This window comes from Protopterus annectens, chromosome 6.part0 (genome assembly GCF_019279795.1).
Source record: "Protopterus annectens isolate FY-2018-M chromosome 6.part0, PAN1.0, whole genome shotgun sequence".
Classification (NCBI taxonomy): Eukaryota; Metazoa; Chordata; order Ceratodontiformes; family Protopteridae; genus Protopterus; species Protopterus annectens.
In genome coordinates, this window is record NC_056737.1 from 1,527,173,378 (window position 1) to 1,527,199,903 (window position 26,526).

General features: G+C 35.2%; 1 protein-coding gene across 2 annotated transcripts in view; it reads left to right on the forward strand.

Annotated features, from left to right (window-relative positions):
- The window catches only part of MARCO (macrophage receptor with collagenous structure), a 503,950-nt gene that overhangs the window by 63,549 nt on the left and 413,875 nt on the right, over positions 1 to 26,526 (forward strand). For both annotated transcript variants that reach the window (XM_044074990.1, XM_044074989.1), the window contains exon 4: positions 8,298 to 8,342. In XM_044074990.1, the coding sequence (XP_043930925.1) occupies positions 8,298 to 8,342 (45 nt within the window). The remainder of the gene's footprint in view (positions 1 to 8,297; positions 8,343 to 26,526) is intronic.

A 26,526-nucleotide genomic window follows, 5' to 3' on the forward strand; every position in this document is an offset into this window, starting at 1 on the left:
TTATTGTGCAATATTATTATTCAATTGGTAGTATAGCCCAGGGCTAAAGCTATTGTAGTGGCTTTGTACAATTTTACCAAAGGCATGCAAGTACTCTACAGAGCTTAAATTATTTCTACAAAACAGCCACAGTTGGAAGGGTTTAAAAATATTTAATAAGAAATAGTCAAAACACAAGACAATTCTTTGTACTACACAGTGCTAGTCAAGAGTTCAGAGGTCACAGAGAAATGCTTAAAATAATTCAGTAGTACAGTTCTGACATCATAGAAAACACTTAGTCTAATATTTCTAGTTTATAGCTATTTCTAAGAGAAAACACAAGTCTAAGATAAACTTACATATAGAGCAAGACAGTGCTGAAGAATTGGATGGTCAAGACAAAAATGCTTAATGCTCTCTGATTCTCTCTGTTTTTAAAATCACATTCCTGGTTCACATTACATCATTCTTCACACTTCCCTGGGTTACATTACATCATTCTTTACACTTCCCTGGGTTCCCAAGCTAACAGAAACTACATTTACATTCTTCACCTCTGCGCAGAAACCACAGCAATAAAGGACATTTATGCATGCAAATTTCGGCCATTAACTCTGGCCTTAAAACAATAGCAAGAATTCCTTCATCTAGACTGTCCGGGGCCATGTTTACATCAAAGGGTCACAACATGCTTTACTTGGCAGCAGAGTGAACTGTTGTTACATTTTTTCAGTTCCATATGTAACACTATTTTTACCATTTAAGACAACAAGCCTGTGGTTTACATTAATATTTACAGATGACAGAATTATCTCCAAAATTCTATCTGGCTAGGCTGGCATCCTTCATCTATCTTCACCCAATCTTCACATTTTGCATCATATTTTTGGCCGGTTCCTCATAAAAGTTTTGGATTTCTGCCAAACCACTGAGGACTGAAATCAGTAAATAATGACATTAATTTTTATTTCAGACTTCTTATCCTTCAGAAAATACATGATAATGTCAAACATGTTATTCTAGCAACTAAGTTTATAAGAACAATATTTAAAATTTGTCCCGGATTTTGTGTCTTTGTTCCCACATTATTTTTGAGTTTGTCCAGATTTCTTTTGCTTAGAAGTTGAGAGTTATACATAAATCATATGTCTCTATAGTCTGACATTGTTTTACTATAAGTTTTTTTATTGAAATCAGCTTTGTTTATGACTGCTTTAATGAATCATGAGAAAGGGCAAATTATGTGAGGATATGCTGACCATCAATCAGCCTCTGAATAATAATAATAATTGCATATTCCTACTGTCAATCTAGGACATAAATTATGATTGGAAGGAACGTTCCAAGGCCTGTTTGTTCATTATCTCCTGTAAATAAGTCTGTAGCTTTTCTGCCATGTTAATTAGTCCAGTCTAGTTAGTTTATGTTAGACTTTTTGTGCTGAGAATCTGTGTTGATAATAAAACGTCTTGCTTTAACCTTCTGTCACATCTTAGTGAAATTTCTAATGGTGGAGGGTAAAAAAGGAACATTTTAATAGGCTTCACCTTGTGTCTCTTCACTTAAAAGAGACAAGACTAAAATGCTTACATAACAGGAGACTTCAGAGGCACCACGAATCTACTCACACACGCAGTATGGTATCTTTTGCCTGAAGTTATATACTTCTAACCTAGTGACCTGGAATAGGGCATATATAGGTGGAAGAAGAAAGAAGAGATCATTAATTATTCTTAACCATTAATATGTAGGAAATACACTCCTGTTTCAACTGTCTTGTCTCAGAAGTGGAATCTGCAGAAGGTAATGAACCAAATTCTCTGAGAAATTTTGAATACTCGGTGATACCATGGCAATATTCTGCTAACAAATCCAAAGAATCAGCATGGCATGAGTAACATCCACACAGTCCAGGACAGTCTAAATGAACATGGGCTTCAAAAAAGTGCCATTCTCTAAAATGACATGTATTAAATTAAACACATGAATGGCAAAAACAGACACTACACAAGAACATGGAGGAAGTGTAAAAGGCACATAGGCTTAACAATGCATTCCATTTACACTTAGATCTTGATCTACTATACACTTGCCATTTTTCACTATCTTTTCACTATCTTTTCACTATCTTGCCTCCTGGGAACTTGTTTTTGCAATTATCAATCAATATGAAAATGAATTTAGTACTTTGAATGGAATTAATTATAACCAAAAAATTACTAGATCATATATAGTGTTCCCCACTTTGTTCGTGCTTTACCTTTATGACTGACCCATGATGATTCTTGTTTTGGAATCAGTAACATTTTTGTACAATTTTCAGGTTGATAAGTGGAGATATACTACATTTGTTTCATGATCAGTGATAATAGCTGAAAGAAGTTATAACCAGATAAACAAAAAAGCTCTTGGCCTGGTTTGGAAAGTAACATATTTAATCAGTACTTACATGAAAAGAGCTTTATGCTGATCATAAATCAGAAGCCATTGATATCCATTGTAACTCCTGGAAGGAGAAAATGTGAAATATTATAATGCATGGAAATATGATGTCAGGATCACACTGTCTGTGGTTACTTCCTTGAGAAACGCACCCAAAATCCCTTCACACATTCAATCTCCCATCCCCCAACACACATAAAGACTGGTACATGAATCACACTGAGGGTAGGTACATCACCATGGCACTGGATGTAGCATGATAAATTATCTGCTAATTAATTTCAAATTATTGTGTATACAGCTGTATTTTTCCTGATCCTGATTATAAACACTCAGTAGGAGAAGGGCTTTTATGCCATCATATTTAACACCTTATACTCTTCATAATTTTTAGACTGTGGGCCAGATTTTGAAAGAGTTGTTTTCAGTATACGTCTGCTATGATTTTGAAAGACTTGCTGTCTGTGTAAGTGACTTATTTCAGTGCAATGCCTATCTATAAAAAAGCTTACACCGTTGACAAAGATTGCAAAAGACCTGCTGTCAGCCTGCTCTCAGTGCAAGTGGTCACTTACACTGAGAGCAAGTCTTTTGGATTTGGGCCCATAATAGCACACAGAATCAAAGAAGATTAACAATAGCTTAAGTAAGCCTGATGTCTAATAGTGTCCTTGTAGCAAGTTATACTGAGTTCAGTTTAAGGGATGCTCATAGCTAAGTCACATCTGTATTTTGCAGAATAATTAGAATTTCACAACACTCAAAGTCTGATAAACGCTGTTGCAGCCCAAAGCATGTGGCTTCAGCCAAACTGTGGTTTGATACGCAGTGTTGGGTAAACACTATTCAGTTTATGCTGATGTACACTTTTGATATAATAATCCATTTTACTTCCTGTTTCAGAGCAAAACAAATGTAACACATTTAAGCTATAGTCAGCATTTTATATAACTTTTACTCGGCATGTGGTCTGAGGAACCATTTGTGAGCCAAGCTCAATTTCCTAATTACCTATCTGGTTAAATGATTTCTGCAAGGTTGAAGGACTCAATCCATGGACTACAGGAAGCAGCTTGTTTACAGCTCATAGCATTAATGTAAGGAGGCACTCCAGTTTGAACTGGGGATCTCCAATGGCAAAAGAAACACACCAGACTCCTCCAGCAGACCACAACTGAAATGAGCGGACTGGAAACAGCACAGCTGAATAAACAAGTATAATTTAATTTCAAAGCACTTTCACCTTCATTAAAGGCATCATCAGAGATAAAAACAGAACACAGGAAGCAAATCTGTTTAAATACACCTCTCAAAAGGTATTTAACCAATAAAAACCCTTCTCTAAAACAAGTATAGCAGAATTTAAAATGATTGCATATATATGAAGCACAAATACAAATACAAATAAAACAAACATAAAAGACATAAAACTTAATTCTGTGCTACTTGAAAGTGTAAAATGCTTAAATACTTATTTTAACTCAGCAGCTCTTGCTTTTAAAATGCAGTTAAGAGATAACATATCATTTAATCCATTTTTATTAGTTGCATTTAACCGGATCTGCCAGTTTAATTCCTTCTGTTCTAATAACAGTTCACTATTTCCTGCTCTGTCTGACATACAAACTTTGTCAATAATGAAAAAGTATGTTTAAAAAGGGCATTTGTAGATTTGAATTTTTTTATATCATAAACATGTTCATAAATCCTTTCTCTAATCCCTCTAGTAGTTTTGCCTGTATAGAATGCAGAGCAAATTGAATATGTAGTAAGGTAAACAACTGTCTTTGTATTACAATCACATACTCCCGGACATGAAAGAGTCTTGTCATGTCCATCAACAACTACATATGGCCCATCTTTTGCAAATTTACAATAATTATAATGGACACACTTTGTCATTTTTGAAAGTAAAAATCTTGTCCTACTACTATTATTTTTTTCAAAAATATTGTTGAGGTTTTCACCCCTACTATATGTAATTTGGGGTGCTAGACCTAAAACGTCATGATATTCAGTAGTAAAAACTGTATTCCAACTTTAGTTTAAAATACCCCTCAGTGCTGGTGTCTGATGGTTATATCTAATAATCATAGCACCAACCCAGTCATGATTGTTGGTGACAAACTTTTAACTCTGTGTATTATTAAGTAAAGGGGCAAATATGCCTTGTCTACCTTCTAATATTTCCATCTTAACAGATTCAAGAAATTCAGTACAATAATCTCTTTCACAGAACAAATTGCCAATCTTGTTTAGCTCCTCTTTAAATATAGTGTCAAGAGAAACTATTCTTGACAGCCATACCATTTGTCTTTTGATTATATTCCTCTTTTGATAAGGGGGACTGCAGCTATTATAGTGTAGAAAGGAGTTTGAATAAGTCTCCTTTCTGAATATGTTTGTAACATATCTTTTTTGCTGCTTGTTGTTAGTAATTGTCACATTAAGAAAGTTGATTGAGTTACTTCCAACTGTGGATGTAAACTCCAAGAAGCTAGTGGAGGCAATTAGTTTAGAGATAGGAATTGCTTGAACACAGACTCTTCATCGTCTTGAGATAGGAATTGCTTGAACACAGACACTTCATCGACTCACAAAATTAGGATGTCATCCAAAACTCTGAAATAATGAAAAACTTTACTGAAAAACTTGGAAGTGAAAAGCTTGGTGTGCTCCCAGGCTGCAAGAACTAAATTTGCATAAGTGGAAGCACATCTAGCAGCCGTCGCTACCCTTGTAATTTAATAGTAGAACTCACTATCAAAATAAACAAAATTATTTTTAATACCATTTCAAGGAATTCTTGAACAACATATATCTCACTGACATTCTTTGTTTAGGCCCTTAAGTAACATATTATGAAAATGTTGTAAACCCTCATTGTGTGGAACCACTGAGAATAAGTTAACCAGATCTATGGTAATAAAACTAACATTTTCCTTGAGTGGAACAGAATTTAACAAATGCAACAGATGCCAAGAGTCACACAGAATATGGTTCTCACTTTCCACCAAAGCTTTACAGCTTGCATCAACACACATAGCTTGGGGCTCTGTTTTGGATTTAGCTGTTGACAAAATAGGTCTAAGCAGAGGGTTATGCATACTCATGTGCACCTTAGGTATTCCAAAGATTACTGGAAGTAGCAGCTTGTTGACTTTAACAAAATCCAAAACATCTCTAGACATAACCCCCTGAAGAGCAAGATCATTCAAATAAAAATCAGTTTTAGAGTAGGCTATGTTCATTTCATTTTTTGATACCGGACAATATGTAGATGTATTATGTAATAAATCCAACATCTTACTTGTGTAAAGGAAAAAAAATTAATTATGACAGCTCCCCCAACCCTTATCTGGTTTCATAACATGGATCTCCTTATTGCCCTTAATCTGGACCAACAGTTCTTTTTCTTCAGATGTTAATTTGTCTTTTACTTTACTGCTATTTTTTCAGGAAATGTCTGAATTTACCCTCACAAACTCTCTCAAAAAACAGAAATCATAGGTCAGGAGGGTGGTAAAAATCTACTCTTCCTTTTAAACCCAGATTAAATGATATGTTATCTCTTAAGTGCATTTTAAAAGCAACAGCTGCTAAGTTAAAATAAGTATTTAAATATTTTTACACTTTCAAGTAGCACAGTATTACGTTTTATGTCTTTTATGTTGGTTTTATATGTATTTGTGCTTTGTATATATGCACTTGTTTTAGATAAGGGTTTTTATTGGTTTAACTACCTTTTGAGAGGTGTATTTAAACAGATTTGCTTCCTGAATTCTGTTTTTATCTCTGATGATGCCTTTACTGAAAGCAAAAGCACTTAGAAATTAAATTATACCTGTTTATTCTGCTGTGCTCTTTCCAGCCCATTCATTTCAGTTGTGGTCTGCTGGAGGAGTCTGGTGTGTTTCTTTTGCCACTGGAGTTTCACCTTACATTGGACAATCTACCAGTGGTGAACTGGTGACCTCTTGATCTGTAATCAAATGTGCTAACACTTTTGGGTGTTCCTTATGATCTGTTACTATAGACATATTTTCCTGTGTTTTGTCTGTTATCTGCCCAAGATGGTACCTGGAAGTGATCACTTGTTCCATCAAGTTTACCTTTTTTCCCACATTGCAAACAGGTCTTGGTTTGTAGTAAAAAAATAAATAAATAAGTGAAATAGAGCAAAACAAAAATAAAAAAAAAAAATAAAGGAAAGTAATGTACTTTGTTTTGCACTGAGAGAATAAATATTACAGCCCCTCGATTTCAATCATTCCACTCTGTTTTGATTCATTTCTATTAGTTTCCATCAAAAGTCCACTCATTTTTGTTAACTTATTACTGCTGTATCTGCAAATTTCAGAGCACCTATCTCTATGTAAACTCTAGGTAAAACTGAACGCTGCACTAACACAGTAGAAACTTGAACATAAAGTGCTCAGTAGGTCAAACTGCCACTCAGAGAAGTTAAACAAAGATTTTATGATGACATCCTTTTGTACTGTATTATCACTATCATTATTATTATTATTATTATTATTATTATTATTATTATTATTATTATTGTTATTATTATTGTTATTATTGTTGTTGTTATTATTATTATTGTTATTATTATTATTATTATTATTATTATTGTTATTATTATTACTATTATTATTGTTATTATTATTATTATTGTTATTATTATTATTATTGTTATTGTTACTATTATTATTGTTATTATTATTATTATTATTATTACCATCACTATTTTTTAGTATAGCAGCATAATTCTTTGTGTAGAATATGTGTTATCTTTCAGATGAGTGATTGAATATAAAATACAACTCCATATAAATGAATCATTGACTGAATGATAGACGACATAGACAGACTGGTACATTCATACATACATATGTGCACATGCATTTACACATAGACACATAAAGAGAGAGATGATTTTAAAGTAATCTGATTCGACAATCATTTATAAAATAATCGTTTTACAGTACAATTTAATTTATCCTTCCTTACTGAAGAACAGGTTAGCTTCACTGGACTAGAACAATAAAACCCTGACTATGACCCAGGAAGCCTAAATTTAATTAATGGTCTGGGAACTTATTGCATTCAGCCAGGGAAGGATAGGAATGACAAGGCTTAGATGACTCAACTCACTTTGGGGTAATGGGGTGAGCCATGTGTTTGAGGAACACTTTCTTTCATAGAATTCTTATAGTAGACTAGAGATTACATGGAGATGCTTCTCTTCAAAGTGGAGACAAGACTAGTTGTTTACATCATACAAGGTGGCATAGACATGCATCACAAATGTCCATTGCATGTAAAGTCCTTATATGACAATGAACTCATGCAGTAGAGGAACTAGGACTTAAAGAAAATGCTGTTCCTCCTTGCTGATGATATCTGTGCTTCTTGCATGCTCACACACAGGGCTGTCACCAGAAGGAACCAATAATTCAATAGAGCAACCAGGATGGATATTTTGATTGTCAAAGAAAAAATAAATAAATAAAGACAAACATATATACATACATACAATCATTAGCGGACCGGAGTTCCGCTGTGGCGACCCCTAACCGGGAAAAGCCGAAAGACACAACAACATATGTGCATGCATGCATAAATATATTCTTCCATATATAAAATAAAATAAAATGAAACAAAAACCCAAGGCAACATTGAGTATCATAAAGTGTATATGTATTCTAAATATTTTGAGAACTACATAGTTAACTGATAATAATTTTTGAAACATGAAGTTATGAATACAGAAATGTACTTTCATTGCATTAGCATATCACGTGGTCTTTTTTCAGTGACTTCCATATTGATATAGAAAATATTAAACTGAAGGCTATTATTTATTTTAGGGCCTCCAGGATCAAAAGGAAGCAAAGGAGACCATGGGTTAAAGGGTAAGTTTCATTTATAATTTATGATTTCCTGCCTGGTACAGTAGTTACTAGTTATTTGCCTTTTTAGCAAGGTCATTATTGCCTAAAACAATGCATTTCTTTTTATACAGATGCTATAATGTCATATAACATTAAGAGACATGAAGAATATTGCGCATTCCAAAATAAAATAAATGTCAAAAAACATACTTGTTTTGTTATCCACTAATAACATTACTTGCATTTGATGCAACATGTTTGCAGTTAGTTAGGAACCCATTCAGATTTTCTCTTGCCTTACTACATTATTTGCAATTTTCAACACCATTCATTTTATTGCTAATTGGAAGATGAACATTTTGTAGAGGCATACCGTTATGGTAAGTTTTAGATCAGCTGAGCAATGCATACAGTATCAAATACATCAACTTTGAATACATGTCTCTTAAAAGCAGTATGCAGAATGGAAACTCACCTGAAGAGAATACATAAATTCTGCATTAAAAAACAACAGCTAAAACACACAGCCTATCTCAGTGGGAGACAGCTATAACTGTAATATTAAACTGACATAATGCCGGTCCTGGCAGCCCAACCCAAGACCGATAATCATGAGTGCCAACAGACCCAATGAAACCTTTGATTTATAAAGGATGTGCTGTCAGGGATCCCCTCAAAACATCTAAAGTTCATGACATCGAAGCTCAAAACACTGAGACCATAACATCTAAAACCCATAATATCTAAAACTCATAACATTGAATTTCATAACATTGAACTTTGCATCACAACTACAAAACATAGAAATCACATGTAAATAACATCCCCACCACCTAAAATGACACCAAAGTAGTAAACACACTTTGTACTACATTTCTGCAGGGGGGCAAGCCCCCCCCTGTATCCCCATGTGGGGGGTCCACCCCTCACGCCCCCCTGTAAATTAAATATCCAACTCTGAGATCGAACTACAGTGGGGAAAATTCCTAACCCTACTGTAGTGCGATCTCGGAGTTGGCATATTTAATTTACAGGGGGGTGGGCAGAGCCTACACATGGGGGGTGCAGGGGGGCTTGCCCCGCTGCAGAAACATAGTACAAAATGTATTTACTACTTTGGTGTCATTTTAGGAGGAGGGGATATTTACATGTGATTTGTAGGTTTTGAAGTTGTGATACAAAGTTTCAATGTTATAAAATTTGATGTTATGGGTTTTAGATGTTATGGTCTCAGTGTTCTGAGCTTAGATGTTATGACCATTCAGTGTTTTGAAGGGAATCCACTGTTAGATACATATTCTTAGTTTACCCATTTTGCCCTCTAATTATTGCTTTGTTTTGTAAAAAAAATACCTATTGTATGTATTATGTCTAAGCACATTATATTTAATCTGTGAATATATTTCATTTATATGAACATTTTAATGTATCCATTTAAGATGAGCCTTATAAAACTGCATATATAACATGAATACCAAAGAAAGTATTACATGCTTTTACTACTACTGATATATGTTAATCAGTATTACTGAAATTCAAAAAAAATAATCTTAGAAATCGTACACAGTTAAAAAGAGGTTATACAATCTCAGCATAAATGCTGTTTGCACACCACAAACTAAATATACTAACTAAAGCAAAAGTGAGGGCCTGATTCCAAAATACTTCCTCTTGGTGTATAATGACTTATTTTGGTAAAAGCTGGCTTTATAAATGGGTCTTACAGTGGAGTAAGCTACTTGTTCTGTGAGGAATCCTTTGGACACTGGCATAAGGTATTCCTTTTACTTTAAGGAAACACAGCCTTATAGTTATTATGTTTAGAAAGTGAGGGACTGGAGGCATAAGGTAACACTGAAGGTCCAGTTCCTTTACAAAAATATGATATTTATATATGCTTTTTCCTGGTGTAAGTTTGTTTGCAACTGCTGTAAATTTTAGATACTGCCCTTCTGACAATTTACTGTTAGGTTTGAAGATATATGTAGATTTTGTAAAAATAAGTTTCAGGCTCATCTAATTAGATAATTACTTGTCTTTATATATTATTTTTTAAATATTTGTAATTAGTATATCATTATCTTAGCACAGCTCATTAAGAAATAATCACATTTCAGATATTAACTTACATACTTATATGATTTTTCTTTTGTTTTAAATAGTTTTATTAAGATTTGAAAAGAACATGTCTTTGTAAAAAATGCAGTATGATAATATTTTTGTAAAAAATGCAGTATGATAATAAAACAAAGAGAGGGAGCAATACCCAGACAGGTAAACAATTCTTGTAACACCTCCAGGAGACTCATCTATGAGTAGTTATATAAGTAGAAAAGAGTGCAACACTTGATGTTCATTCTCAGAATTCTTTTAAAAACGCTTTCTTTTGTTTTCAAGACTGTACAGTATTATCACTCTACACCGCAGTCTCCACATTTTGGTTACAATGAATTTCTACTGCCTACTCAAAATTATCTTCAGAACAAAAGATATTATAATTCTGACTACCAGTTCACTAGCAGTCCATTTGCTATCTTCTTTCATGCCCCATAGACACTATTCTCCTATACATTTTATTTGTTTAAAATACATAAATAACTCTATTTCAGTAACTTGTGGTAGTTGAACCACTGGGCCTGGAGAAAATATTACTAATATTTATAACAGCAACCTTCCGATTTTATCAGATTGTATATTCTGTTTCCACTAATCAGTGAACCCATACTCTGCCTTCGTATCTCCAAACTGTAACATCTGCCTTATTCAAAGTTTCTATGGTGACTAGATATATATTTTCCAAATACTTTGGTATGCTAGGCCATCTCATTACATCTCCCCAAAATTTAGAAGGACCACATCTCACTCTTTCATTTAACCATTCCCAATACCTCAGTCTTCATCAAGCTTTTTTGTAAAACTCATTACTTTCCCTTCTCTTTCCTTTTGGATTTGAATACATTACAGACTAGTAAATGCTACTCTAAAAGTGGGATAGTGGTATGTTCTATATCTTCCTAACTTTGAGGAAACATCTAATCTACCTTTAAGAGATCCACCATTTGCATTTATGTTAACAAAATCCTCACTCTCCTCCTGTGTACTTAACTATTTCAGACTATACAGATGGGTTGGAATATGATGAAAACGTAGATTATCAGAAGTATCACCATCATTTCACACCACATTAATTCCTTCCACCACTGAATATGTATTTGCCATCTACAGAATTTACTGAATTGGTAAACATAAACAATTTAAATTTATATCAGCTCTGTCTTGTAGGGATGTTCCCACTACTAAACCTAAATATTTGGAAAAATGTGTTTCTCTGATCTCATCAATAGCATCATGGACAACACCTAAGCATACTCTTAACTAGAACTATTTTTTCCAGCTACACAACCAGCCATATGCTTCTTCAAATCCTTTAAACACTGCCAAGAAAACCAGCAGGATGTCATCTGCATTTTCAGTTGTTAATATGCCATCATATACAAAGAAATGGAAATGAATTTACTCCTCCCATCAGTCTTTGGATCAGTGCTTTTCTGTTGCTACCCCATCTGTAAATAATTCATCCTAAATGACTTTAAAGGACTTTGTTACAATTTATACTTTAAAGCACCCTGGTCCCCAGTGTACAACATTTGTGAATAATGCCTAAAGATATTATGCAGTGAGCACCTACAAAAAAACTGAAGCAAACTCACACTGAAATCTTTAGTATTCTACTCGATGTATTAAAATATATTCTTATAGCAACTATTGAAAAAAAAAACATTACAAATCTTTGTTCTTACAGTTTTATACTTCAGATTCCCATCATTACCAAAACAAGGCATTTTAATACAAGCAAAAAAATGTTTACAAATCACATTTCTGTGTTTATTTTTGGTGTCTGCCAACAAAATAAATGGTTCAGGATTGCCCACTATATTATATTTACATCCACCATTCAAAAGTGCCACACTCACCTCATTCCATGTACATTTCCATCCAGATATCCCACTTTGTTTTGTTTAATTTAATTTTACTTTACATTTGATTAGCAGGAATGTCTGACTGGACAAAAATCTTTTTTCAGCAGAGTCACAGGGGAGAAAAGCTCCACATTTAACATGTAACAATGATTATATTTACAAATACAAGATTTATATGTACATGACGTCATATTTGTCACACAGAAGTAGAGATATTAAACATAACATTGGATAAAAATGCATTCATGTGAATAAATTATTAATGGCATTGCTGCATAGTCTAGTAAGGAACTGAGAGATTTAATAATAAATAAAATGAGGAAATCTATCAGGAAATGAGTGACGTATAGAATGTAAACCAGATGTTATTAATAGCAATCGGTGGCTGAGCAGTTTTTATAGCTATACTACACTGACTGTTAGCCTGTAGTAGTAGAACATACACTAGAGGATAGATATTGTAACATCATTGCAACATAAGAAGAATAAATTTACTATACTCCTTCTATACACGATTTAGAATGTAACAGGAAATGAGTAGATGTATGTTGAAAAGTTAGATGTGATCTGATTTGTGAAGGACTAGTATTACCTGGAGACAGGGTGCTTAGAGTAAATAGGACACTGCATGAATCTGGCTTTTGTATTAAAAGAACAGTGACAACAGCTGTCCTGTTCAAAATATGCACAGCCCTGTAAGACAGATGTAAGACACATGCAGTCTATGAGCCATAAAGCAGGACAGGATTCGCACATCTCCCACAACTTGATAAAACATTATATTTGTTAGTTATGGTACCACATGAAAAGCTATCTTTAAATGCAAATATTTTGTGCCAAAATATGCCAAAACTTAAGAACCATCATAGAGACAGCAGTGCCTTGTATACCATATGGAGAGTCCCATTACTGTCTAGGATATATGTGATATAGTGAGGCACCTACGAATGTTTACCCCTACATGAGCAAGGACTATCACATATGTCTCACTGTGATTTTGCAGTATTTTATAAACTAGTTTTTATTTCCTTTATTTTAGTCCGAGATTAACTGGCCACCATAGTGAGGTAAGTATCTCTTGTGTGAATCATGCACTCACTAACCATTTAGAGCTTTCTGTTCTTTGCAGGATATTTTGTGAACCCTTAAAGTTCACACTCCTGCAGGGTACTTCTAATTTTTGAACAACATCCAATGAGTCCAATATATTGATTATCTGTACTACTGCTCTTTACCTGCTAGTAGATATTTTAGCATTTAAGTTTGTGACATCATATAAATTTCCACTGGGTTCAGGCACCTAGGCGGTACGACAACCCACTGTGAGACAACTGGAGGTGGACAGATGGCAGTATGGAAGTTTAGCTGCAGTGACAAATGCCTGCAGACAATTCCCTGTGAAAAGAAAAGTACCCCCTGCACCCTAACCACAGGTGTGAGACAAAAACCCCGTATGTGATCTACACACTGCACCCCGTAGAAAACACTGTGTGCAACTAACACTGTAACATGTGCCTAGAATAGGATGCCAAGTGGGCATCAAAGTGGTACACTGAAGCCTGTGTGCTGTGGGCAAAGCCTTTATTAATGCAAAATGTAAAGTAATGTGGGAAGTGCTTGGTGCATACTAAACCATGATATAATCATAACTTATAAAAATGTGCCACAGCACACAGGTTTCAGTGTACCACTTTGATGCCCACTTGGCATCCTATTCTAGGCACATGTTACAGTGTTAGTTGCACACGGTGTTTTCTACGGGGTGTAGTGTGTAGATCACATATGGGGTTTTTGTCTCACACCTGTGGTTAGGGTGCAGGGGGTTCTTTTCTTTTCACAGGGAATTGTCTGCAGGCATTTGTCACTGCAGCTAAATGGCTGTCCATCACATTTCCTGCATACTGCTGTGGTCACACTATCAGATTCTTATGGATTACTTCTCTCTACGTGTTGGTACATTCATATGTGCAGATTGTTGTGGTGTACATGTCCTATATGTGGGTGTGATCATACTTGCAGATTGTTATGGTGTACACATCTTATGTAAGGGGGTGGTCACACTAGCAGATTACTGTAGTGTACATGTCCGATATGTAGGTGTAGTTACACTAGCAAATTGCTATGGTGTACATCTGTGTTTGGGTGTGGTCTCTATATTAGATAATTATTTCCTATGTGTGGGTGTAGTCACATGATAAGATTGATGTGGGATACATGTCTTATATGTGGGTGAGATCACACAAGTAGATTGCTGTTGGATACATCTGTGTAGGGGTGTAGTCACACTATCAGATTATTTTGGTGATCATCTCCCATGTGCTTGTGTATTGACAAGAAAACATTTCTATAGTACATATCTGGGTAGGGAGTGGTCACACTATCAGATTATTATGATGTTTATCTCCCATATGCAGATATAGTCACAAGAGAACATTGCTGTTGTATGCATCTGTGTAGGGGTGTGGTCACACTATCAGATTATTATGGTGTTTATCTCCTATGTGAGTGTGTATTAACAAGACAACATTGCTGTTGTACATATCTGTGTAGGGGTGTGGTCACACAATCAGATTATTTTGGTGTTTATCTCCCATGTGCGTGTATATTTACAAGATAACATTGCTGTTGTATACATGTAGTAGGAGTGTGGTCACACTATCAAATTATTATGGTGTTTATCTCTTATGTGTGGGTGTATTAACAAGACAACATTGCTGTTGTACATATCTGTGTAGGGCTGTGGTCACTATCAGATTATTTTGTTGTTTATCTCCCATGTACATGTATATTCACAAGACAACATTACTCTTGAATACATCTGTGTAGGGGTGTGGTCACATTATCATATTATTATGGTGTTTATCTCCCATGTACATGTGTATTCACAAAGGATCATTGCTGTTGTATACATCTGTGTAGGGGTGTGGTCACACAATCAGATTATTTTGGTGTTTATCTCCTATGTGTGGGCGTATTCACAAAACAACATTGCTGTTTTATACATCCATGTAGGGGTGTGGTCACACTATCATATTATTATGGTGTTTATCTCCCATGTACAGGTGTATTCCCAAAGGATCATTGCTGTTGTATACATCTGTGTAGTGGTGTGGTGACACTATCATCTTATTATGGTGTTTATCTCCCATATATAGGTATATTCACAAAGGATCATTGCTGTTGTATACATCTGTGTAGGGGTGTGATGACACTATCAGATTATCATGGTGTTTTTTTCCTATGTGTGGGTGTCTTCACAAGACAACATTGCTGTTTTATACAGCTGTGTAGAGGTGTGGTCACAGTATCAGATTATTATGGTGTTTATATCCTATATGTAGATTTATTAACAAGACAACATTGCTGTTTTATACATCTGTGTAGAGGTGTGGTCATAGTATCAGATTATTATGGTGTTTATATCCTATGTGCAGGTTTATTAACAAGACAACATTGCTGTTTTATACATCTATGTAGAGGTGTGGTCACAGTATCAGATTATTATGGTGTTTATATCCTATGTGCAGGTTTATTAACAAGACAACATTGCTGTTTTATACATCTATGTAGAGGCGTGGTCACAGTATCAGATTATTGTGGTGTTTATATCCTATGTGCAGGTTTATTAACAAGACAACATTGCTGGTTTATACATCTATGTAGAGGTGTGGTCACAGTATCAGATTATTATGGTGTTTATATCCTATGTGCAGTTTTATTAACAAGACAACATTGCTGTTGTATATATCTCAAATGTGTGGGATCACTAAAGCCAATTTCTGTAGTATACAACTGGTGGAATTTGTATAAGCAGAGCAGAAGAAATATATGTTGGGATAACTATGGAATCTCGCAGATCCCTAACTAAGGTGCCAGTCACCTTCGAGAAATGAGCATTTTATACCTTTTGGAGATAGTTGTTCTTTTGTTAGATAGTAAAGGATCCTCTGGGAGCATCAAGCAGTTAATTAAGCTGCTTACGAGACTCCTCATCAGTAAGAACATAAAGGTTTAATTCCTGAATTATCTTCAGTCCACAGCAACTGATACTGGGTCTTTAAGTATGTTGATGCCTTGAGTATGATTTGTTTTTGGTGGTTTGAATACACCTTACTTTCAAATCAAAACCGCAGAGATGAAGGTAAACATAAATGAATAATTGTACCTGGACTAGAAAATGATAATTTACTGCCAAGGTTTGCACTAGCAGAAAATAGTAATTACTGATATATAATTGGCTGCAAACTATTTAGTTAACAAATTAGTCAGTAATATAAATAGCTAACATAATTTTTAGATATGTGTGCGCTGTATTCAGAAACAGCACAGTTAGCTGATATCTAACAGTTGGAATCCACTGTTCTTGACCATGACATTTAAAAGGAAATCCTGTAGCAAGGACTGACAATTCAATGTATAAAAAGGTTTATTTCTTCAACAAAGGAGCAATTGTTGTAACTTAACTTTATTTAGAGAGCAAAATATTCAGAACAAATAGCAATATAACAGTTATAACAAGATATACTGGCGTTTACAAAAAGATACAATAATTTAGTAATATCATATAGACTATTCTATGTACGTCATAAAGTTTGAAAGTAAATATCTTCATTTGCAATGTAGAGCTAAAAGCCTGTAGTCTTCTTTATACTTGTTTTAGTGTAACATAAAATAGCAGTTTGACAGCCAAAGTGGGTGTAGCACTAGTTTGAGTAACAGAATAAAAGAATGCCTATGTATTTGCTTTTAACAAAAATCTACTAACACCAACAAACTATTTGTAAGTATTGTATTAATCCCATGAGTTTAGTAGTTAGATAAGAAAAAGATCAGCATGTTTTTGACACTCAGAAGTATAAACACTGTTGCAAAAATGTAAACTAGCAAACATTGAAAGTCACTTAATCTGTTAAAGCACTGTCTTATAGTAAGTGAAGCATCTCTGTACTACCGTTGACATCACTGTACTTCAGAGTAAGTGTGTACATTAGCGTTCATATATTTGAGTGTTAAGCACTACATGATCCCTTATGCTCCAATGTTTACAACGCTGCCTGCAACCACAGCAGGCATCTAAAGAGCTGCACATAGGTCTACAGCAGCTGAATATAGACATGTGTCCTACAAAATCTCCAGCCAAAATTATAACAGGTATTGCTGTGCACAGATTTAGTTCAGTTTGCACTAATGTCTCTTTTGTAAGGCCTATATTATTAGCTTCTTCAACATTAAGTATTGCTTCATATTACTATATACTTCCAACAACTTTTAAATATTCATGATTTAAAGTGTTTAATTACTTTATTTTTCATCTTCCTTTTGTGCTTAGCGATATATTGTATAACATGTCTAAGTGTATTCCCATCACAAGCATTTTACATTTAGAATGACGTGGAGCATAAAATATATAAATAGATAAAATGCATGCTCTGCAGCTGTTACCATACTCCCTAGATTTATATTGCTATTTAGATGCCTTTTATTTGAAGGCTTCTACATCACAGTAAGCCTTTGAATTCTTAGAATATTCTACAACTGAAGTTTTCCCCTCATGCGGACCTTAACATGGAGATTATACAACGACCCCTCCATTAATATTCAAAAATGTGCATTCTGATTGGTCAGCGTGCACTTTGTAAATCAGAGTTATAGTAATGGAAAAAGGTCCGGTCGCCCGGACTTTTTCCATTACTATAACTCTTTTTTTTTTTTTTTACAGCAACGGAGAACGCAAGATCTCTGTTGCTTCACACTGTCTCACTATGTTAAATGAGTTTAACATAGCGAGACAGCATTAAAAAAAAGAAACAGATTCTCCGTTGCTTTTTTTAAAGCTGTCATGCTATGTTAAACCCATTTATTTCTTTACAAACTGTTTCGCTGTGTTAAATGGGTTTAATTTTTTTAAAGCTGTCATGCTATGTTAAACCCATTTAACATAGCAAAACAGTTTGTAAAAAGCAACGGAGATCTTGATTTCTCCGTTGCTTTTGCCCACAGCTCTGATGTACTGCATAGGCATATGCATGCGCAGTACATCAGAACTGCCACAGAATACCAGACAGCTGCGGAAGGGCAGCAAGGAGGCATTATACAATGCCATTATTTAAGAAAATTTATTATTTTTTTCTTAAATAATGTCATTGTATAATATCAATAACCCACGCCTGGGTGTGGGTAATTCTGGATTTACCCACGGTTGGCTTTGTTTGGTCACTCGGGCTTCACCCTCATGACCAAACCACACCAACCGTGGGTAAATCCAGCATTACCCACACCCAGGCATGGGTTATTGCTATAATAGTCTCCTGGGTGAAGCAGCATCCTATTGTAGTAGTCTGGGGGAGTTGCTAATACTAATTAGTCATGTACTCTCTCACAGGAAATTCACAGATGCAGAATTACTCAATGAAGGTTGATAACTCAGATGAGCAAAATTGTATTATAGGAGGAAAAAATGTAGATCATCAAAATATGTTGGTCACTGACTGACTCATAAGGGACCACTTGTGGGGCAGATAAGAAAATGGAGTCTTGGGGTTGGGAGTATGTTAGTGTGTGTATGTGTGTGTGTGTGTGTGTGTGTGTGTGTGTGTGTGTGTGTGTGTGTGTGTGTGTGTGTGTGTGTTTGTGTGCATATGCATGCGTGTCTTCTGTCTATTTGGGTGGTCAAACTTTGAGGATTAAGTAAGGGAGGCTGAGTCTGTATGTGCATTTCTGCATATGTATGTGCCTGTTTGTGTGTCTGTGTGTGTTTCAGAATGTATGTAATTGTATGGGTGATTCTTCCATCAATGTGGGGTGCATGTTTGTGGCTGAGTAGATGTGTGTGTGTGCATGTGTGTGTGCGTGTATGCTTGTGTACCTGTGTTTTCATGTGGGTCTGAATGTGTGTGTGCATGTTTGTGTGCATGTGTGGGTGTGTGTGTGTGTTGGGGGTGTGGCTTTGTTAATTCAATGCATGGGCTGTTAAGGGAGATCACTAGTGAAATCAGGTCTGACAGAGCAGTGTTTGATTTAGACACATGATAATCAGCTACTAATGAGGTGTTTCTCAGTATGGATTTACCATATCTCTAAATCAGACGTTCTCAATTAGTACAGACAGAGAGAAATTCTCTAAATCTTAGGGAATGTCTTGGAAAAATAATACCTTTTTAAACATGTGCAAAAATCTTTACTAACAAACACTTTAACATACATGCAATGTGGCACTTGAATGCTGTTTGACTGTATATTATTTTTTAATAACCGTAGCTTTTATTTTCAACAAATTTCAACAAACAGTCCATAAGAACAAAGCCATAGGAGGTAGATAAACAGCATTGTCATCAATAAGAAAAAACAAAAATGGTTATAAAAAAGTTATGAGCAACATGTAACCCCAGAGTATAAACCAGTCACCCTTAATTAACGTTACTTAATGCAAGTAATGATATACTCAGATTACCATACTAGAGATGATAAAAGAAAGTCTTGCCAGTGGTAACAGCCAGATGAATGAGCAGGTAACATTAGGAAAGTTCATATTCAGAGCAACAGGTTTTTAGATTGTTCCCATAAATAATGGAATTTAATGGTGGCATAAACAAAGTTGTGAGTCTATTCACACATAGTATATGTTTTACAAAATAAAACCTTAACTCTGGAGAAATAGCCAGTCTTCTTCTCTGATGTTGGGCCATGTAAAGCTGATACTAAACAGATGAAGCAAGAATTGTCAAACTATATAAGCTAAGTAACCAAGCAGAAAATTGTACCAACCACTATTATGTCTGCTTTTTTTTCTTATTAAGAGCTGAATATTTTGTAAGACTGCCCATCAGGGAAATCCATAGGCTGAATGGGTCTACATGACTAGGAGATGGGAAAATAATCCATTACAGAATTATCTCCACAAATATTAAAGTTTGGCAGGTCATGTTTGTCTATTACTTCAAGAAGAGTCAGGTAAGCATTGTAAGGGAGCATGGACTTTTGATATATAAACTTAGGAAAAAGTAAATGTTTAAACGGGCTGCTCCAGATTGTTTCCCAGTCAGGTAAAATGTTTAATGTTTGAAGTAATGGCAACACATATTTGGAGTACTAAATAAAATAATACCTATAATTCAGTTTTGTATTGTATATAAATTAGATGTAGTTATCCCTTTTGAGGTAATCAATCCATGAACAAATTTTAGCTTGTTAATATTAATATCAAAACATGGAGATAACTGTGACTGCAATAGATAAAATCCTTCAGGTCTTTATTAATTGCTATCCACAATTTCCTTCTGGCTAATAAAAATATGCCTGACGTGTATAAAACTAAAGGGACTAAAAAAATTTAACTGCTTGCATTTTGCTATCCATATACATAAAACAGAACTTCCAATTTCTCAGTTTTTATATTGTCTCTTCCCACATATTCTTAGCTGCCACACCAGAATCCTTTTAATCCATACTCCTATGTACTTCATTTTATCATGTTCCCATAAATATGGATATTACTGAACAACTTTGTGTGTGGATACATAATTTACAAATACTGCTTGTGTTTTAGCTTCATTAATTTTGTATCCCAAAAAGATCTGAAACTGTCTCAAGATGTTCCACAGCACTGAATGCCCTTTTCTGGTTTTATCAGGTATAAAATAACATCATCTACAAATAGAGCCAGCTTTTCTTGACTACCATACCAATTATATCTTTGAATTTCTGAGTCCCTTGTTATTTCATGAAAATGCTGAGAATATTTGGTTAAAGGACTCAAAATATATTTGTGATACACAATACTAAATTATTGGAAAAATAAATTAAACTAGGAAAGATATTAATTTTAACAATGGATACTGTAGCATGGGCACTAAATATAATTTTATTTCAGTTTTCCAAAATGTTCTTTGCTTTTTTCTAGGGCTTACCTTAAGATCATTTATATAAAGCAGAAAGTAGATGATCTGTATTTAACTTCCAAGCATTTAAGTTGATTAATGAAATGTTAATATTTTTCATGGCACTCAGAAGAAAAGGGTTGATTGTCAATATTTAATTTTTAAGTTGTTTACTATAGTCTTAAGTTACTTGCTGTAAATGGGGTATAAACTTGGTTTGATTCTAAAAGTGCAAAAGTATGTTATCCAAAATGAAGTAATGTTAATATATGTATGTTAAAAAGTTTGGGGTCTTTGAGTTCTTAAGGTAAAATTAAAAGATAGGGTGAAAGAGAACACCCCTCCCTAGTACCTGTACAATTTTTAATATAAAGGAATGATCTCTCATTTATGGTTATGCAAATGAAAGATGAATCATATAAAACATTTATAGCTTGAATGTATCTATTTTGGAAGGCACAGTAGAAAGACAGCATGCAATCAATTAAATGTTTTGCTTTTGTCCAATGCAAATACTCCATATTGATTACTATATTTCATATTATAGTATAAAATAACTGTAACATAATTCTGACTGGGTTTGCTTGGATTCTATGAAACAAGAATGAAAGTTGGAGAGGATTTGGTTGTCAATAAGATGAAATAATTTAGCCACTATCACTGAATAAATAATAACTTAAAAAACCTTCAAAACGATTAGGTTCGGAAGCTAAATAGCTTATAAAACTTCCTGCACCATTATATCTCAATCTAATATTGAAATAATATGGTCTAGAAGTGAATTTGGTAAGAATTCTGCCAGTAATCTGTCTGTATCAATTATGCCTATATGATTGTTTTTGGAAGAATAAGTCTCATTTTATGTTTGATAAAACACATTAAGGATATTTCCAGTTGTTTGTAAAGTTTTTTTTATTAGATTAGCTAAAATCTTCAGCAGGATAATTACTCACTTGGCACATTGTATGTAAATGTTAGATTTAAAAGTGGCAGACAAGAAGCCTGTAAAGATTTCATTTTATGCTGTGTTTCCATTAATGACATAAGCTTGCCTCTGTCAAAGATCTGTTGTACCTTTTTGCTACGTACAAGGTATAATTTTTGACAACAGAAATTTATTTTACATTGCACTCTTGATATTTTTGCTTTACTAAAAAAGAAACCCTTGACTTTTGGATTTGAAGTCAGTCTATCTGATATCAAGATGGACGCCTTATCTTGTAGTATAAATGACAAACATAATTGCAACAGATTTTTCTTCCAAATGATATTGACTCTGTCCTTTGCCTTTGCAGTATTTTTTTTAATGGATGGGATTAGTATATTAGTGAATATTCCAGCCTGTCACATGACAGACCAGGGTTCAATTATTCTGAACTTTTGAATGTTGCTTATTGGCAAGACTGGTAATGGTCTGCAGACTGATTGCCTAGTAATTACATGTACACCAATGAACCTATGATTAGCCACTGATGTAAAAAAAATGGTTCTGTTCTTGGATATTTCATATATAACATGTGCAGTGTCAGTGTTTTATTAATATTTGTTGTACCTGTTAAATGTTCTTAGTCTCCGCTGTGTCACTTGAATGTAGGAGTCAACCACTGCTTTGATGTCCAAGGTGAAAATACAGTAACCTTGTAACAGAGTGCTCCATCTGCCATTCTGTTAAAGTGTAGATATCAAGGACACCTCTGGGGGCTCACTTCACCAGGGCCACTCAGTGCAATATTAAAGACAACTCTGGGTGCTCACTTCACCAGGGCCACTCAGTGCAATAGATAGAACTGTTGCTGTGCCTGAAACTGCAGGTACAGTTCCAATTTTAAATGCATATAAACATAGTTTAGTGTAGGTACACCTTCAATGGGTTTCAAAAAAAAGGGGCCATTGAGGAGGGCCTCCTCCACTCTATAATGCTATTCCAAACCTAGGTTTCTGCTCTGTCTCAATGTTACCTCACACCAGGGATGAGTTGCTTTAGGAGACCCTGGATACTTCACCAGTATTGACAAATCATAGAATAAAAGCCATTCCATCCATAAATAATAGGATTCAGAAACATTGTATACTAACAAGTCCAACTATCGATACAGTGCTAAGTCAAAATGCTGTATAGCCGCCGAGAGGTCACAATATTACCAATGCCACAGCACTACCTGTATGCCAACCATAATGTTGTATGCATGGCAACAGGTGAAACTGCCATGCATTCTATACTGGGGCTTCTATGCTAAAGGTGGCATGCTGTAGTGCTGCACACCTGTAATCTACACCAAAGATAGTCATAAAGTTAGATCTGAGTTATGCACTTGTGCAAAGGGGTGGCTTATTAAAAAAATAAAAACATAATCCCAATGCCTGTGGCCACTACCATGCATACCAAACAGTTCACTGGGCCCCAAACATCTCCACCTGTACATCAGCAGTGTTACTTCAAATATGCAGGTTTTCACTCATGTTTACTACTGTCTGCATACAACTGAGTAATAATGGGTTGAATCTCAAAATGATTCATTATTGGGTAGTACACTACCCCAGTAAGTTGCACCTGATATCTTAAGACGCCTCTGCAGTTCCTCAAGCAACATAGGTTAATATGCAATTGTAGAAGTCCAGTTCCAGTTCTATAACCTATGTCTGGCTCGCTATGGTACAATAGTTAGAAAATGTGACAAAATTTACATTGTTAAACTCCAGTGCAAACTTCTGGAATAACAGTGTTTCCCATTGTACTTATTGAGTCCTTCGGATGTGGGTACAACTCCAGCTGTATGCAGGAAGTGGTAGTACAGATTTTACATATGGGAGAGCCCATGTGGTAGCAATAACACTGCCTGCATACAGGTGGAACAAATTCCAAATTCCATCTGTTAAGGTTTGAATCACAGTCAATATGTTTTCTTTTCAGGGACTGCAGTATCTGGTGTCTTCTCCAAGATGTCGGCACCTTGAATGGTTGCGGTTCCTCTAGCTTTCGATATGCATTCTGTTTTTTTTTTTTTTTTTTTTTTTGTGTTTCTTTGTGGGAACCATTGATCTGGTTTCTGTTTTAACTTGGTTTGGTGTGCAGTCATCTGTAGCAGTGGTGTTTTTTGGCCTGACTTCATGGATTGCTTGTTTTTGGAAGGTTGTTGGACTGCTATGGAGATTGTTGGGGCTAACTGGGCCTTTGGAGATGGAGGTTGTGCCAAGTGGTGGCAGAAACCCAACTTCATTTACTGGTTTAGATGTGATTCTGGATTTTTAAATCCTATTGAGTCGGAGGTGACTGGTCTAGAACTTGAAGCATTTTCGCATTAAGGATGGATCTGGAGACAGGTGGATGGAGAGAATTAATGTGGTTGTGGTGGTCGTTTGGGCCTTATTTGGTTCTGTTACATCATGAGGACCATTCTAGGACCTGGGACATTGCTGGTGCTGAGATGGAGTTAGTGATGGTGTGATTGGTGGGGATTGCTGCTGTCACTGCAATCATCACTGTTGGTTACTGCAGCTTGGTGCCTAAGGATGGTTTGGACTCTGTTGTTGCTGTTGTTGTTGCTGGTGTTGTTGTTTTGGTTATGTGTATTGTATTTTCTGTATTTATATTTGCACATGAGCTTGGAGAAATGTAATTTGTTTAGCTGTGCACTGCTGTTGTATGGTCTGAATGACAAAGTTACTTTGACTTTGACTTTGGTGTTCCATTTCTGATAGGGAGCTGTGTGCATTCTAAAACAACCAAAGACAGGGTCTCAAACTCTATCCCAGTCACTTATGTGTACAAGCATAGACATAGCTGTGTTTTCAGAGGTCATTACTGAACAAAGTATAAAAAAGGAGGACAGAACATTTTGGAGCATATCTGTGCAACTAGAAATTAAGGCATCTGAAAGCCATAGAAAGTGATGAACTGAATGACAGAATATTTACCAAAACAGACGACAGCAGGTGAGTTCCAGACATCCTTTAATTGCACTGATTAAAAACATTGCAATGTGCAGGAAGAAAACTGCGACAGGTGGCTTAGTGTTAGGTTACTTGGAGGATGGAGTACATGGTTGCGGGTTCTACTCCTGGAAGGTGTTATTAATCTTGGGTGGGAGGATGGCATAATGGTTAAGGTGTTTACCTTACAGATGGAAGGTGCAGGGTTTGATTCTCACATGGGGTAATTGGCTAGGCTTGAAATGGCTCATAAGGGCAGTTAGTCTAGTTCTAACCTATGAACCTATGAACCTATGAACCTATAATTCCAGAAACTTGATGCTAAAGAATGAAAATGAAAACAAAGAACGCATGTCTTGCATTGTAGCTTGATGCTATGGGGTGATAAAATTACAACTTTGTCTGAATGCAACATCTTCAGCCTACTCCAAATGCAGTCGTTAGGTACTGATTTGAAATATAGATTATGAGAAGAATGCTCTACAGACAGCCCAAAGAAAGAATTAAAATATAGTAAAAGGAAAAATAAGAAAGTATGTATGTCTGTATGTGGTGTATGTGAGGGCAGTCATGTTTGTGTGCATGTCTGTATAGAAAGCATTTTGAATACATTGCATTTTGGTTTAACTCTTACAACTACAATAGTGAAAGGGGGGGAATAAGTCCGGACTGTAGAGAGTGTGATCTTGCCATTAAGTCAGAACAATTAGGACAACAAGAGCATTAACTAAGCAGACTGCAGATATTGCTGTAGTAAATGGAAGATAAGCATACCCTTTATAATTAAGTGCCAAGATGAACATGGACTGTGGGAGGAATGAACAAACCAAAAACCCCATCATGAAAAAGAAAGGCAAGAATTTGAAAATATGTTGCATAGGTCCTGAATTCCTTCTGGGTATATTTAAAGTTATGGACAGTGAGATGATAACGAAGAGGAATGTGGGATCAGCAAAATTAAGTAAATAAATAAGTGAAACAAGGTACAATGAGCAAATCCATAAAATCGGTCCTGGAAAGAGAGGAGAAAGAAAAAGTAAACAAAAATAAGGCGTGCTATTTGGGGATAGAGAACCTTCAACCACAGAATAGAGCAGAAGTGACATACAGCATGTATTTTAAGTCTCCAAATGTGATACCACACTTGAAACTGAAGGAGGAATTAATGAATACATTCTGACACATTTTTGGAGATATGTTCCTATTTTCAGGCTTAATTTACCCCTTCACACAATTGTTTGAATCTACCTTCATCACACATGATTTTGAAGCTGTCCAGTACACAGAAAACCACACTCCGAGACCATCATGCTAATGACATCAGTAATTTAAAGAAAGAGAGCACACACCTTCCAGCTCCCTTTTTCAGAAACAAAACTAAATGGCCTTGTGCTGTAGAATTTTTCAGTACAGTTCACT